Genomic DNA, 15447 nt, shown 5'->3' with positions numbered 1-15447 from the left:
CATTCAAACTTACTGTACAAGGATTACTTCATATGTCATACAGATGCACGTCGATTTGTTTTGTGATACGATCCAATATGGCCGCCAGGCGGCCATTTTATTACGATTTTTTCATGTACAGAGCCATAACTCAGACATGTTTCAACCGATTTTATTCAAAGTTGGTACAAGGACATTGACCAATGTCATAGATATGCACGTCATTTTGTTTTGTGATACGATCCAATATGGCCGCCAGGCGGCCATTTTATTACGATTTTTTCATGTACAGAGCCATAACTCAGACATGTTACAACCGATTTTATTCAAAGTTGGTACAAGGACATTGACCAATGTCATAGATATGCACGTCATTTTGTTTTGTGATACGATCCAATATGGCCGCCAGGCGGCCATTTTATTACGATTTTTTCATGTACAGAGCCATAACTCAGACATGTTACAACCGATTTTATTCAAAGTTGGTACAAGGACATTGACCAATGTCATAGATATGCACGTCAATTTGTTTTGTGATACGATCCAATATGGCCGCCAGGCGGCCATTTTATTACGATTTTTTCATGTACAGAGCCATAACTCAGACATGTTTTAACCGATTTTATTCAAAGTTGGTACAAGGACATTGACCAATGTCATAGATATGCACATCAATTTGTTTGTGATACGATCCAATATGGCCGCCAGGCGGCCATTTTATTACGATTTTTTCATGTACAGAGCCAGATCTCAGACATGTTGCAACCGATTTTATTCAAAGTTGGTACAAGGACATTGACCAATGTCATAGATATGCACGTCATTTTGTTTTGTGATAAGATCCAATATGGCCGCCAGGCGGCCATTTTATTACGATTTTTTCATGTACAGAGCCATAACTCAGACATGTTTCAACCGATTTTATTCAAAGTTGGTACAAGGACATTGACCAATGTCATAGATATGCATGTCAATTTGTTTTGTGATACGATCAAATATGGCTGCTGTGTGGCCATTTTGTTACGATATTTTCAAATGCAGAGGCATAACTCAGGCATATCTCAACCGATTTTATTCAAAGTTGGTACAAGGACATTGACCTATGTCTTACATATGTACGTCGATTTGTTATGTGATACAATCCAATATGGCCGCTAGGCGGCCATTTTATTACGATGTTTTCATGTACAGAGCAGTAACTCAGACATGTTTCAACGGGTTTTATTCAAAGTTGGTACAAGGAGATTGACTAATGTCATACATATGCATGTCAATTTGTTATGTGATACGATCAAATATGGCTGCTGTGTGGCCATTTTGTTACGAGTTTTTCATGTCGAGGGCCATAATACTCTAAGGCATATCTTAACCGATTTTATTCAAAGTTGGTACAAGGACATTAACCTATGTCATACATATGTATGTCAATTTGTTTCTTGATATGAGCCAATATGGCTGCATGGCAGCCATTTTGTTACAATTTTTTCGTGTCCTTAGCCAAAACTTGGGCATGTCTCAACTAATTGTATTCACCGATTTTATTCAAACTTTGTACAAGGACATTGACCTATATAATACATATGCACATTGATTTGTTTTATGATACAATCCAATATGGCCGCCGTGTGGCCATTTTTTTCCGATTTTTTCATGTCCGGAACCATAACTCAGACATGTACCGGTATCAAGCAAATTTATTCAAAGTTGGTACAAGGACATTGACTTATTTATACATATGTATGTCGATTGGTTTCACGAGATGGTCCAATATGGCCACATGGTAGCAATTTTGTTATGGTTGTTTCATGTCGAGAGCCATAACTCTGGCAAGTCTCAACTGATCTTATTCAAAGTTGGTACATGTACATTGACTTACGTCATACATATACATATTGATTTTTTAAACAGTAAGGTCACATTGCTTTAACATTGAAAAAGACATTATCAGTGTCATTTTAATTAATTTGTAATTGCATAAGTAATGAACTTTCCTAATTAGGGTGATATAGCCACAAATTAATACAACGTCAAATGTGATGAAACTTGATACAGATGTTGATCTCATAGTGTTGTAAATACTGCATCAAACTTTATGAAATATGGTACCAGTGATAATCTGTCAAGTGTTAGAATTGTATGCAAAAATGTTTTGCAACATCCTGTTGATTAATTCCTAGTTGACTCATTTTATGAACTTTAGGATGGTGGCCTACATTGGTTTTATGTTTTCATCACCATGGAACTCATTCTTGGCCATTGAGCGCCATCTGTATCAAAGTATTTTTATCACAGACCTAATAAATGAAGAGGACTCTATCCTCTTAGGACATGTAATCAAAGTACCCATTAACAAGTGGGGACTGTGTCATCAACGATGACTTGTTTTTCAGTGTTACTGTTGATGTATTTAGCAGCTCATTTGCATTGACACTTCAACCGTATGTCTTCCAGTGTTTTGACTGGTAACATGTAATACACCATGCACTGTGAGACAGTGGTTAGGGTACTGGACTCACTGTTGGGGGATGCATGATGAGCTAGAGATCTGGTAGGTCCAGAGTAACAGACTTGCTGTCAAACGATGGTGAGTTCGAGACTCTAGCACGGTGTTGTGCCCTTGAGCAAGGCACTTTACTCCTCATTGCTCCATTGGGTAGTTGGTTTTGGGAACCTCATCCTGTAATTGGGTTTGCCTGTTTGATGAGTAATACAATAAAAAATAAATAAATAAATAAATAAATAATAAGTAATTCTTGGCAAAATAAAAATCAGTCAGTACTTGGGTACTGTATTCAGCACAGTCAATTGCTGATTTAGTCTTCTCTGAGTCTTGTACTGCTTGCATTGCAGACGATGATAATCATGCAAGGAAATATGTCGGATCACAGCGGCATTTCCAAGTGTCTTCCTTGATAATCAGAAATGGATATGCTAGGTCTTTCAAGATAGATGTAAGACAGTGTGCAGCTCCTTCTGCCATTGTGGCCTATGCTTTTTGCACTTGTCCTGTGTGAGCCTTCAGCTCTCAGCTGTGTGTAAAAAACTTTCGATTCACACCCATTCTATGTTACTTGCTGAACTGGCTACTTGTATTTCAAGCCAAAAAGGCATAAGGGACTGTCGACAGCCTAGATAGACTTGTGGAAATTCTTTATCTTTTTTTCAAAAAAAATTATATCATATTAAATTCCTAATCTTTTTTCAAACAAATTTTAATATGAAATTTTGTATCTTGATAATGGTAATATACTGTTAGTCTCTTTTGAAAAACAAGAGTCCTTTATCAGTGTATGCCCGTAGAATATATGTAGATTTATACATGTACTTCAAATTGCATGTATTTCAATTTAACGTCCTGTATTTTCAAACTTTTGTTCTGTGTTTACCATCTTGCCGGTTCATTCTCAAGAGGTTTACTCAACAGTGAAGATGATGAATTTCACCAAGTCACTTTTTAGTCTGTTATCCAGTGGTGTATGTCTTATTATATCAGGCTGTAATGTAAACAGTCAGTTTAAGGAATGTAAAATGTTAGCTAGAAATGTGTCTTTCACCAGTTTAAGGCTGATGATACAAATGTTTGTAAAACCACCATATGCATCTGTGTGTGAGTTTGTCCTTGTCTTTACTGTCACTTGGTTGAGTGTAAATCTTCATTAATGGTGGGATATCACAAACACAGGCTAATGTGTTGCCACATTTGCAAAACTGGGACAGTTGGCTCTTTTCTAGAAGTACCGGTAGTTTGTAAGTCAAGTTGTCTCCTGAAAGTTCTCCTGTAGCACCTTGGTAAGACTAGTTTGTTGTGTACAACTGGCTGTATCAAACTCCCTTGTCTAGAGAAATAAAAAAATATCAAACAGTGAAAACCTTATTCAGATCTGTATACATGAATGTGTTCTAAAGACTTTGGCAAGAAAACTGCTCACTTCTTGTGATTCACTCTTGGATTTCATTCAGCCGTATACCCTCATAGTGTGACTATTTATAAAATATCCGTAAAGAATGAGATCCCTGTGGTCTTTGGTTGTTGTGATGAAAGATCAATGGTAAAATTGATTTTTAATAGCATTTGCTGTGTAGTGTCCAGTCACAAAACTCATCCCAGCTTGCAATACAATAACAGTAGCTCAAATAAATTGAGTTCCAAATATTTTATATTTTTGGTTTACAAATAATGTGTACAATAGCAATGAGGCTGTTTTATCATGGTGTGTTCCTTTCATATACCATATTAAACCAGCATGTCTTTCACTGGGGGTGGGGGTGGGGGGGGGGTTGCAGTGATGATAATGATCACACTTAAGGGAGTACTTCCTAGTATTTTGTGACAGGGCTGTTTTTCTTCAGTCAAATTGCCACAGTGCTAACACTGATATGCACTCCATTTGCTCCGTAATATCTGCCAAGCTAAGTTTTGAAATAAAATAGATATAATGAAAAAATGGCAAAAGTAATATCCTTATGTAATTTGTGTATTTAAATATATTTGCAATTGTCTGAAATAACACTTATAGCTGCATATAAGCCAACATGTGCTGGTAGTGGGCAAGTGGGCCAATTGCAATTAAATATCAAACAAAACCTAGTTTGAAGTGTACAGCTGTATACTTTTATTGATCTTCCATATCAAAAACAAGAGATCATCCTCAGACCATACATTTTAAATTACAAAACTCTTTAAGCTTGTTACGATTTAGGCTCATCCAGGTGTTGGTAGGTGAAACATTTTTTAAAATCTCTCTGCTCATTTTTTGCTTGCTCTGTGCCCACGCATGTTGGTGCTGTTAAAGTGCGCCCTCTTAAGGTTTTTGCTGTCGCCACCGTCATAGATGAAACATTTACAAGGAAAAACGCAATAACGCAAATGTGAGATATCCTCATCAATATATTTCAAAACTGTAGTTAAGAATTACGGCACCTTACTTGTTTCACCCGAAGATTTTCTGAAAACTTTGTTGCTCGTTTTCGCTTATCCACCGTTAGAGATATTCTGACTCGTTATGATAAATATAAATATCGCTTTTTTGAGTTCTCAGAAATTACTGTATTGGCCTGAATACCAATGGGCAGGGTAAGATCATGTGATCGGGAGAGAGCAATGGGGAGCGTTTATAATGGGAGAGGGCAGTAGAGAGTTTTCAACGTTGTGAGAAGGGGAAACTCGTGGGCGGGTAGGGCAAATTTTCAACTCCGGAGCCGGAGGACAATTGCGAATAGCTACCACTTCTCTCTCAAAAATTAATTTGATTCAAAATACTCTAGGTTTTTAAGTTAAAAAAATGTAAAATTGTTTAGAACCGACCAGCTGACTGCACCTGCATACGTGCAATCGTCCCAAACACACAGGATTGCTTTAGAAATATTATCAACATGTTTGAGTATGAGAAGTGTACCGAAAAACATAATTCTCCGCGCTTTTGGTGAGAAAAGTGGGTCAGGTCAGGGTAGCCGTAATTGTGTTTGAACAAAAACTCCAGTCAGATAGAAAAATTTTGAGGTCCGGTCCCATCCCCAATTAAAAGTGTCAAGTTGGTTTTTTCAGTTGTCAAACTTTATACGTCGGTGTTTTAATTTTCGATTTTCAAGGCTATATACGTGTTGACCTAGATCGTGGTCACGGTCGATCGTACTCCAAAGTCTGCCAGCGTTCAATGTTTTCTTGCAAAAAAAGCTGCTCGTAAACAAACGGGCATTTTTTGTGAAACACATGAAGGCATCCTTCATGTGAGGGGATGCCGGATGGAGATATTTTCATAATCCTCTTGCGCAGCGGATGCGCAGAAGGTAGGACTGCTAGGCAGTAGCGGGCAAGTTACATATTTCTCAAGCGGCCACAGTGACAGGATGTGACTGGTGTTGCCATTTGTAATGGGCAGCCAGTTTTCCTCGACTGAAAGATCCGTCGTTCGAGGACGCTCTCTACGCCCCCTCCTCTTACGAGGGGGAGCGACGGATCGAGCGACGGATCTTTCAGTCTACTAGATGTCCTAGCGCGTTCACATTTTTATATAACCAGAAGCAACCTAAACTACGGTGTGACGTTCTGTCGTAGATCTTGTCATTTATTGACTATATTAATTTGTAAACAAACAAACGCCGTTCTTTATTAACAAATATGAACACAATACATTTTTAGGGTTCTTTATTGTGTCTGGAAATAATCATACGTAACAAATAAATACGCATAAACAAAGAAACAATCAAGGAGGAGCTTGAGTCCCCTATTGTCATCGCCATGGTGTAGTGGTTGCCTTTCATCGATCTGCGTGAAATTGGCTATGCCCAGGTCTAGCCTTCAGGATCCTTTCGTAACCTTCTCTTTTTTATATATAGGCCTATTCTTTATCATGCTATAATCAGTATTCATATTACTAGCATGGTTAGATAAACATACACTTGGAAGGACAGACTCTTACATAGACATGTTTTTATCATACGAAAACAGGTCTGAAGTACACTTTCAGTGTAGTGTCGTTCGAAAAAAAATAGGACGCGATAGTTCCTGCACAAATTGCAGCGGCCCAATCCAGCGGTCCCAGCTCTGATAATTACTCAAATCAGTGTCGAATATCGTCCGTTCTAGCTCAAACAAGGAACTCCTTAGAAGACGCAGGTACACAGCGGACGTGTGTCTGAAAATGCATAGAGGAATAGTCATCAAAACAGGATATGTACTGTACACTAATCAGAGATAAACTATCATGAAGAATAGGAGCAAACGCCTGAAGTTGGAAAATAAAAACAAATAAGAAATTGGATTATGAAGATTTTAAAAATATTGGTCTTTCGTATTCCGTCGTACAAACAAACAAACTTTTAGACATGAAGAACTATTTTAGACCAAAATAAAGTAAACTCAATATATGTATGCCTAGAAACTCGACTTCCATAACATACGGTGACATTAGATTCACAAAAATAGTTCCAAAGTACGAACATGTCGAGATACACCGTCTGGGCAGAGTTTCAACCTTTTATCGTTCGTCTAGTGGTAGCCTCAGCTGACGCAGTATAGTTTCTTCCCTACTTACACATATCCACCCCCTTCCCCTCCCTAACATATAAATATAGATCGCCGAACAAGGGCTTCAAGGGCATTCAGTCAACGACTTTACACAAATCGCAGAATGAAACAAGTATACAAATCCTTGATAACATTTATTTTCGAACAATCGCCTTTTTCACCACATTTCTCACTGCCAGTTGTTTTTCAAACACCGTCCTTCATTAATTATAGTCATGTGCATCTTGCTCATTGTTCTCATGTGACCCAGTTATATCATCATCATCATACGCAACAATATGCTATTGAATTCCCTCTCCCCTTCCTCTATCACTATAGTATAGGGAAAAAGTGCGTGACTAGAGCGAGAAACTGACGCTTTCTCGCAATCGGTGAGAATCTATTCTTATTCTCGCTGCTGTCGGTGAGAAAATTTTAATGTCTACTGGAGATTTGTGAGAAACGCACTCCTTGGCGAGAATCAAGTGTGAGAACAAATTCTCACCGGTGAGAATGGAAATTCTCACCAAGTACAGCGAGAATTGAAATTCACTGGCTAGAATCATTAAGACTCACCATTCAGAGTCTTTATGATTCTCGCCAATGAACGGCGAGTCTTGATGATTCTCGCCAGTGAATTTCAATTCTCGCTGTACTTAGTGAGAATTTCCATTCTCACCGGTGAGAATTTGTTCTCACACTTGATTCTCGCCAAGGAGTGCATTTCTCACCAATCTCCAGTGGAGATTAAAATTTTCTCACCGACAGCGGTGAGAATATGAACAGATTCTCACCGATTGCGAGAAAGCGTCAGTTTCTCGCTCTAGTCACGCACTTTTTCCCTATAGTGTATACGTCCGTCTGCCTGTCAGCCTGCCTGTTTGCCCGGGCCTGTTTGTCTATCTCTCTCATATATAGTTGCCAGTCAGTTTCCCCTGCCCTCCTCCGAGTCTCTCACACGAACATTGCTAACCTCTATCGTATTTGTCAACTGGATATGTTTAAAAGGATCAATGGTTCAAGGAAGAGGGATTTTTTAATCAAACTATAGTTCTAGTATTTTGTACTCGCCCTGCAGTCGTCTTTAATTTTTCACATTGGCAAGACACATACCAAATTTTTTTTTTAAAAAAAAGTAAAGTTAGGTTTCGTGTAAACTCAAACTATAGCCTCAGGTTGTTAGTGTGTAAGCTACATTCGCATGTGATTGGATACACGGTGAAGTGCGCCCCGTATATGCATTGGAAATGTATGGAATAATTGCATATATGAGCCTTCACCGTGTATCCAATCATCACAAGCGACTGTGTTGAAGCAGAACCTTTGTCTATCATGAATCCACGGTCACTCGTGATCTATTCCGCTCTCGGACTAACGTGTGTACACGTCTATGGGCGTATAGTCCGAGAGCGGAATAGATCACGAGTGACTGTGCATGAATCATTAAAGCTCATGAGAGTGCGATCCAATGAATGTTTGTACTTGGAATCCCGGCTTGATTTTATGATCTCCAGCCTCTCTGCAGACGAAAAATAATTTATGCCACGGTTAACGAACTCCCGAATCGCAGATGGCTGATCGAGAATCGTAGCATATTTACATGTATGACGTAACTATGCAAATTTACGGGGTGAAATAAAACGGAAGGTCACACTTGCAGTGAGATAATCAATAGGATGGCGCTGACCGCCAGCAGCATAAGCACGTATCAGGCGCAGTCATTCCACTGTTGTGTCGAGTCCTTACAAAATAATTTTTGAAGGTTTTAGCAGTGACGTAAGTACTACAGCTGATGCTCTGTTCTGTGCTCTGACCACAACTCTCAGCGATGTCTGTGCAAGGGAAGATGACAGAGCCTGCACCAAGCGTCGAAACCGATCCGCTGAAGGCAGGTGATCCAAGCATATCGGTATTGGTAGCAAAGCCAGGGCTGCTGGGCCGATTGCGCCGTCTCATTACGGTGGAACCCGTGATATTCACCGTGACTTTTGTATACATGACTGTCTTCGCTTCTGTCAGAGTAGAGTACTTGACACAGGCTGTCGGAGAATCGTTGAACTACACCACTCAACCCTCGCCGTTCGAGAATCATTCCAGCGGCTGTGCCGTGAACAAAAGCGACCCGGAGTACATCCTTGGACACCAGGTGCAGGCTATTTCGTCTTACTGGTCTCTTGGATTTGATGTAACTTCTTCGGTGTTGATGGTGTTTTCATCTCTATTTTTGGGTTCACGCAGTGAGCGAGGATGGGGCCGAAAGCTGACTTTACTGATACCAGTCGTCGGTATTATGCTGTCAATTGCGATTACCCTGGTGGTGATTATGTTTAGTCTGCCCATTCCATACTTTTTCATATCCGAGGTGTTGCGCGGTTTAAGCGGCAGTCTATTTGCCATATTTTCGATATCCTTTGCCTACATATCGGACGTCACAACGAAAGAACACCTTACAATGCGGCTGATTATCGCAGAAACCTCGGCATACGTTGCAGGCTGCGTCTCGCAGATCGGAGTCGGCCACTGGATCAAAGTTGCCGGGTTCCTCCCACCTCTATGGATGTCCCTTGGTGTGACCGCCTGCACAGCCCTGTACATTACCTTCTGGCTTGAAGAGACCAGGGTTCTTCAAAAAACTAGAATTTCCCTTCGCGATCAATTTAATGACGTCATTCTAATGTTCTCCAACAAGCCAAGGGGATATTCATCGAGACTGACTGTGCTATCTGTCGTTTTCTTTTTCTCAGCATTGACGATGTCGTCATCTGTCATAACAATCTTGTACGTTATGGCACCTCCATACTGTTTTGGTCCTGAGTACATCGGCTACTACCAGGCTATTGCTTTCCTTGCCAATGGAATCGGTGAGTCTTGGTTCAGGCGTTCGTATCATCAGGTGCCGCCAACTAAGCTGTTCGTGCAAAAAGGTGTTCGTGCGAAGTTCTTCAGCGGGCGGGCAAATTTTAAAACTAATCAGCGGGCGGGGAGAAAATATCGATATTTACTGTGGGCGGGGAAGAAATTTCAATACTTTCAGCGGGCGGGGAGAAAATTTTTGACAGTGGGCACCGGAAAATACGTAGAGGGAGGGGAAAGCGGCGTGCTTGATAGAACTTGAGGAGAAATTAAGCGCATAACTTAGAGGGGAGCAATGTTCCAAGTACACTGCTAACTGCTCGCACGGTTTTGCGTTGTTCTGGGGTGCCTAGTGGGCATCTAGTTGGCAATGGAAAATTTCAGTAGTGGGGAGAGGGCAGCGGGGAGCTGGAATTGTTGTGGGGAGTGGGGAGCGGGCAGACTGTAGATACCGGAGGGCAGTGGGCATCAAAATTCAGTGGGAGGGTATATTTTCAGCGTATGCCAGTGGGAGGGCAGTTACGAGCAGCTCTCACTTTACCCTCCAAATTTTAGGTCAGGGTCAAAAATAAGAAAAATCGGTATATCAGCCTTCAAAACATGTTTTGTGATGATTTTGCGAAATTGATGAAATTTACAGTGGCGGCACCTTGTATCATTGCTACATAAGCAGTCTCGGGTAGAAGGACGATGGACGAGGCCGAATGCCGAGCCCTTGTGGCAGATAGCCTTCGGCCTCGACTACAACATCGTCCTCCGCCCTCTTCGTACTTATTCCGTGAATGCAACGAGCGCCCGTAACCCTTTTCGAGGGGAGTCTCTAACTAAATTAGTAAATATATTTTGGTATTTTGAAACTCGCGTACCGAGTGCTCGATAAGTTATACCTCCTGCCCCTTACAAGTAGAGAAATCTGGCGTACTTGTAATGATCAAAATGCTGTTGTCGGTTATTATATCATACCTATAAATTGATAGCGCAAATACAGCGATCTAATTGGCCGAAACGTGAAAAGAACCCGGTATAGTGGTTAATCCAAGCATTGAGGTCCAAGTCGCAAACATTACAAACCGCAAACTATGGCCACTACGATAAAATTTAACTATATCATGGATGAGCGCTCCCATCTGTTTTTTACTATATAGCCCTGCGTACAGGTATGTGTGTTCCCGGTGTTATACGGCCTCCACCGTGGTGGAGGCCGTATAACGCCGGGAACACACATACCTGTACGGAGAGCTAGTTACTATATTGCCTTGCGCTACAACACGGCCAAATAAACCTCCGTTATGCAAGCCGTACTGTTGCACAGTTTGATATTGAGATTGCATGCAACAGTCACCACGAGTCAGAGCTTGGTCATATTTGGGCACACAGTCCATGTAGCCGACAATGAGATGCAAATGATATGCGGCTAAGGTCTCCTCCACTAACTTTCAGCTGGTTGCTCACTTTCTACTATTTTTATAGTATTTTATACAAAGGCACAGACTTATTCTACCTGCAACTTAAAACCGATAGTGATTTTGTAGCTCATTCTTTACGATTTTTCATAGTTTTTGGTAGCCGGTAACAGACACTTCGTGTTCGTGTCGGCTACATGGACGATCTGCCCATATTTGGAATGCAAGATCCCTGTTACACAAGGCACGTGATTTTTAAGTTATTCACTAAAACAAAAGATGCGATGCGTTTCAAGGATAAAGTTGTGTTCCATCGAACTCCAGAAAACAGGAGTTGCATAGGACCGTCATTATACTTGTCACGCATGCCATCTTTGAACGTATCTCTCAAATCTCCTCGCTGCTACGCACTGTGGCTGGTTTAGCCAAACTCAGTGAGCTGGGGTTGGGCCGGCGTGTGCTGAGCCAGGGCACCTATACCAGCGCGTAGCCTGCGAGGAGCTGTGTTAGAGTCTGCTAAGATCCCACAGAGCTCTTACAACAGAGAGCTACTAAATGGATATTGCAGCAATAAGCTTCTTTTCATACATAGAGGTATTAGAGTGACTATTTTTGGCCCTAGACGTCTCTCACTGTCACACTGTAGTATTTCAATGTAAGTTGGGGTTGCAGGAGGTATTTTATATCGGCTTTAAAAATTTGATGTATTGAGAACGCTAAAACATTTCTCTCCGTTGAATATTAATAGTTTATTAATATGGTCACCTAGAACAAGGGTATTGGAACAAATAAGGAATGCATGAGAGAGAGAGAGAGAGAGAGAGAGAGAGAGAGAGAGAGAGAGAATGTACTTACCAAACGTCAGTCTGACGTAATATAGACTTTTGATTAATGTAAATTAATGTAAAAGTAGGTCCCAGGGCACACCAAGATCGCCACCACACTAAGTCTTATGCAAGCTCGAACTCCATATTAAGTAAGCTAGCTTTTGATAATTGTATTTATTTATGCTTGACTTTGTAGGTCTTTTAGTCGGGGGGAGACTCCTAGCTTGTTGTTTGGGTGACATTGGTATTGCGCAGGTCAGTTTTCTGTCCGGAATAGGCTACTATGCCACCATTGCATTAGCCCAGAATGCCATCATGATATTGTGTGGTAAGTATTTCAATTCTTATATTTTTTGCCTTACAAACACGTCGAGGTCCATTTGGAGACGACAGCGAAAGTATTGCTGTAAATTGCTAAAGAAATGTGTAGAATAAATTGGATTGACAGGAGGATCGTACTGTACTACTAATAGAAGTTCTCGTTATCTTTACGCTTATTGACAAGGTGATCGCGCCAAAAGGGAATTCTCGTCACCGCAATTGCAAGATGATCAAGTCCGCCACGTAAATTGTAAGCTTTCTGCAACGTTTCCTCGGTCATCTGCGGATGTTACTTTTGAAAAGCCCATAGGCATATTGGTGTGATTGACTTTGCACAAATCGGTTTGTGCCAGTAAAATCCGGTCACAGGGCTGTCCTGGTTCGTTCCCCGACCCTCCGTTAAATACTTGCCTTAGCAAGAGATAAGGATATATGACAAAATACATCATTGCAAAACAAAGGCTGCAATTGTCCAACCTCTGTCTCATCAATCGACAAAAGCGAGACATATATCTCTAACGTAGAGCCATATGTCACCCCTCTTTGACCTTCATTCTTTTGAATTCCATCCTCCACCATCTTCGCTTGCCAAGGTCTCTTGTCAGGGCATGCTGAATGCTTCCCGGGACCAGAAGTAACGGACACGTGCGAGCGGGCGATGATCCTCCACTAATATATCCCACCTTTCATTTGTTGCAGCCCCTTTCATTGGATGCTTGGCAAGTCTTAGTTACCCCGTTCTGCGAGGGCGCATGTCAAAGCTGGTACATCCTACAGAGCAGGGTAGGTGCTTGCTCAAATAGTCATTGACCAAGAAGCTTTTGATGAAATGCAAAAAGCGTAAAGCTCTGAAGGCAGAGTTTTAAATACCCAGCGCTAGCACCACTGCCTTGTGACGGATTACATTCAAAGTTGGTATAAAGAGAATAAATTGCATGTCAATTTGTATCGCGATAAAAATCTGTATGGCTATCGGATGACAATTTTGTTCCTTTTTTATTTTAGAGGTACTACGTGGACCAGATTTCATCGAAAATTGACACATTTTCATATGACCATCAATTTGTGTTGGGATACAATCAAATATGGCTGCTACATAACAACATTGTTCTGATTTTTCCATCTTTGTATCCGTTGCTCTGCAACTTGCAATGCATGAACATACTCCATTAAAACTTGACACAACGACAATACGTCAACTTATGTCACGATTTGAGCCAGCATGGCGATTAGATGACCGTCCTGTTATGAATGTTCGTCCCTTTAGCCGTTCGTCAGACATGTTTGAGCCGGTGCGGCGCGGATTTCTGACTCATAATGCCAGGAAAATGCTCGATGACGTACCATTCTACGTCTATCTATGTGGCTAAATGATCAGTGTACCCATGGTATATACACGCATGTCATGTATCAGCCGTATACAAACCATACGGTCTCCAACAGAAAACAGCTGTGATATGCAAGTATACAGGCATCGGCATGCAATTAAAAAAACTACAACTAAGTCATCAGTGACATGGATCAACAACTCAGCAAAACAGTTGGGCCAGCGGAAACTATGTTATCATGATTACTTGATAGAGATATTTACTATGATATCATAAAAACTATCTACTATATTATTTCCATAGGCGTGATGTTTTCTTTCGTCGGCGGCATACAAGGAGTTGCCCAGAGTATATCGCCTCTTGTGTACAACAACATCTATTCATCAACTGTGGAATTTATGCCGAATGCAGTTTATCTTGTGTTTGCGTTTACGATTCTTATAGCCGTCTCTCTGGTCAGGTGAGTTCTTTTATCGGAATCAAAGTGGAAAACGCCACCAAGCGTCGGACAAAAGGTCCTTTGCCTGGCCTTGACTGCAAGCTCATTTCGATCTGACATAAAATAGTTTTTTTCACCCGCCTCTTCCGTTTTTCCCGACCGTCTAACCTTGCTCCGTTTTCTATCGTTTCAGTGCGCTCCAAGTAAAGGACTGCATTGGTGGGAAGTTGCAGCCACTTGATCCATTAACAATGAATGACAAGTGTTCGTCGGCTCCTATAAATGGAACCCCATCTGTGACTAAGGACTACGGCACCATCGCTACGAAAAACGAGATAGGATAGGCGAGAATGTCAAAATTGGATGCCAGCAAACGTCGGCTTTGAAAAGGAACATCGAGAAAAATCCAACGCGCAGTAATACAACCTCTTCAACCTCTGCCAAAGTGCCATCTTTTACAGTGTAAGACTTATTAGCCCAGAAGTATACGGGCCAGCAATATAATTCCTCAAGCTTTTCAAGAAATGTGCACCTACAAATATTTGAAATTGTGACACTTTCTCGTGACGCACCGATTTTAGTATTGTATACTTTACACCAAGTTCAACTATTGGCTGTCACCGTCGTGGTTGTACCGTTTACTTTAAAGCGTTGACCGTGACTCAACAGGTAATCATTTATACGACACGGTTTGTGGGAATCAAGTCACTATTTTAGTATTAAACCCCTATAGCTCCGCTTAAAAACTATCTACTGTTGATTGACCAATCAGAGTGCTCAATTCAGGGTGTTTTATCTACTCATAAAGCCTTGGTCACCAAATTCCAGAAACGAATGACAGCGCCGTAGTAAAGTACTGTCCAATCAAAAGTGAACATGTCATATTCTGTAGACATCTGGTACGTTTTAATATTCAAATTTGGTAACACAGCGGAAACCAGCTGCAACACAAAATCTGCTGTGCCCTAGGGCATTTATAGGATGTTCCATTACATTGAAAGGCTATTTCACAAATAAAAGTTTTAATTCATATCCTAAACATGTTACATTGACAAAGGGGACGGTTGACGGAAACACATTGAAAACGAAAATATATCAGTTAGGGGCGATAGTTTTTAAGTCGGATAAAACCCTCGTACTCGGGCTCTTCTGGTATATAAAGTCCAACCCTACAATAAAATGTCTTGGCCTGCGGCCTCGACATTTTATCGTTGGGTTGGACTTTATATACCAGAAGAGCCCTCGTACTCGGGCTTATCCTATACATAAAAGTCGCCCTACGGGATTTTTG

The 15447-nt window shown here is 41.0% G+C and overlaps 1 protein-coding gene across 1 annotated transcript; it reads left to right on the top strand.

Annotated features, from left to right (window-relative positions):
- Positions 1–8651: 8651 nt before the first annotated feature.
- On the top strand, positions 8652–15324 carry LOC139135066 (proton-coupled folate transporter-like). Its single transcript, XM_070702260.1, has 5 exons — positions 8652–9846; positions 12265–12396; positions 13089–13172; positions 14021–14177; positions 14350–15324. The coding sequence occupies exons 1-5, from the start codon at positions 8814–8816 to the stop codon at positions 14498–14500; spliced, it is 1557 nt and encodes a 518-aa protein (XP_070558361.1). The 5' UTR covers positions 8652–8813; the 3' UTR covers positions 14501–15324.
- Positions 15325–15447: the final 123 nt, after the last annotated feature.

The sequence above is a fragment of the Ptychodera flava genome, chromosome 6 (assembly GCF_041260155.1).
Source record: "Ptychodera flava strain L36383 chromosome 6, AS_Pfla_20210202, whole genome shotgun sequence".
Taxonomy (NCBI): Eukaryota; Metazoa; Hemichordata; class Enteropneusta; family Ptychoderidae; genus Ptychodera; species Ptychodera flava.
Note: the sequence above shows the minus strand (reverse complement) of the source record. Positions and strands in the feature narration are given on the sequence as shown.

Bases quoted from the DNA above. Each gene is read 5' to 3' on its own strand.
- LOC139135066 (XM_070702260.1), top strand. From the start codon at position 8,814: ATGTCTGTGCAAGGGAAGATGACAGAGCCTGCACCAAGCGTCGAAACC. The intron at 12,397-13,088 runs GTAAGTATTTCA...CATTTGTTGCAG, and splicing joins TGCCATCATGATATTGTGTG to CCCCTTTCATTGGATGCTTG. The intron at 13,173-14,020 runs GTAGGTGCTTGC...TTATTTCCATAG, and splicing joins GGTACATCCTACAGAGCAGG to GCGTGATGTTTTCTTTCGTC.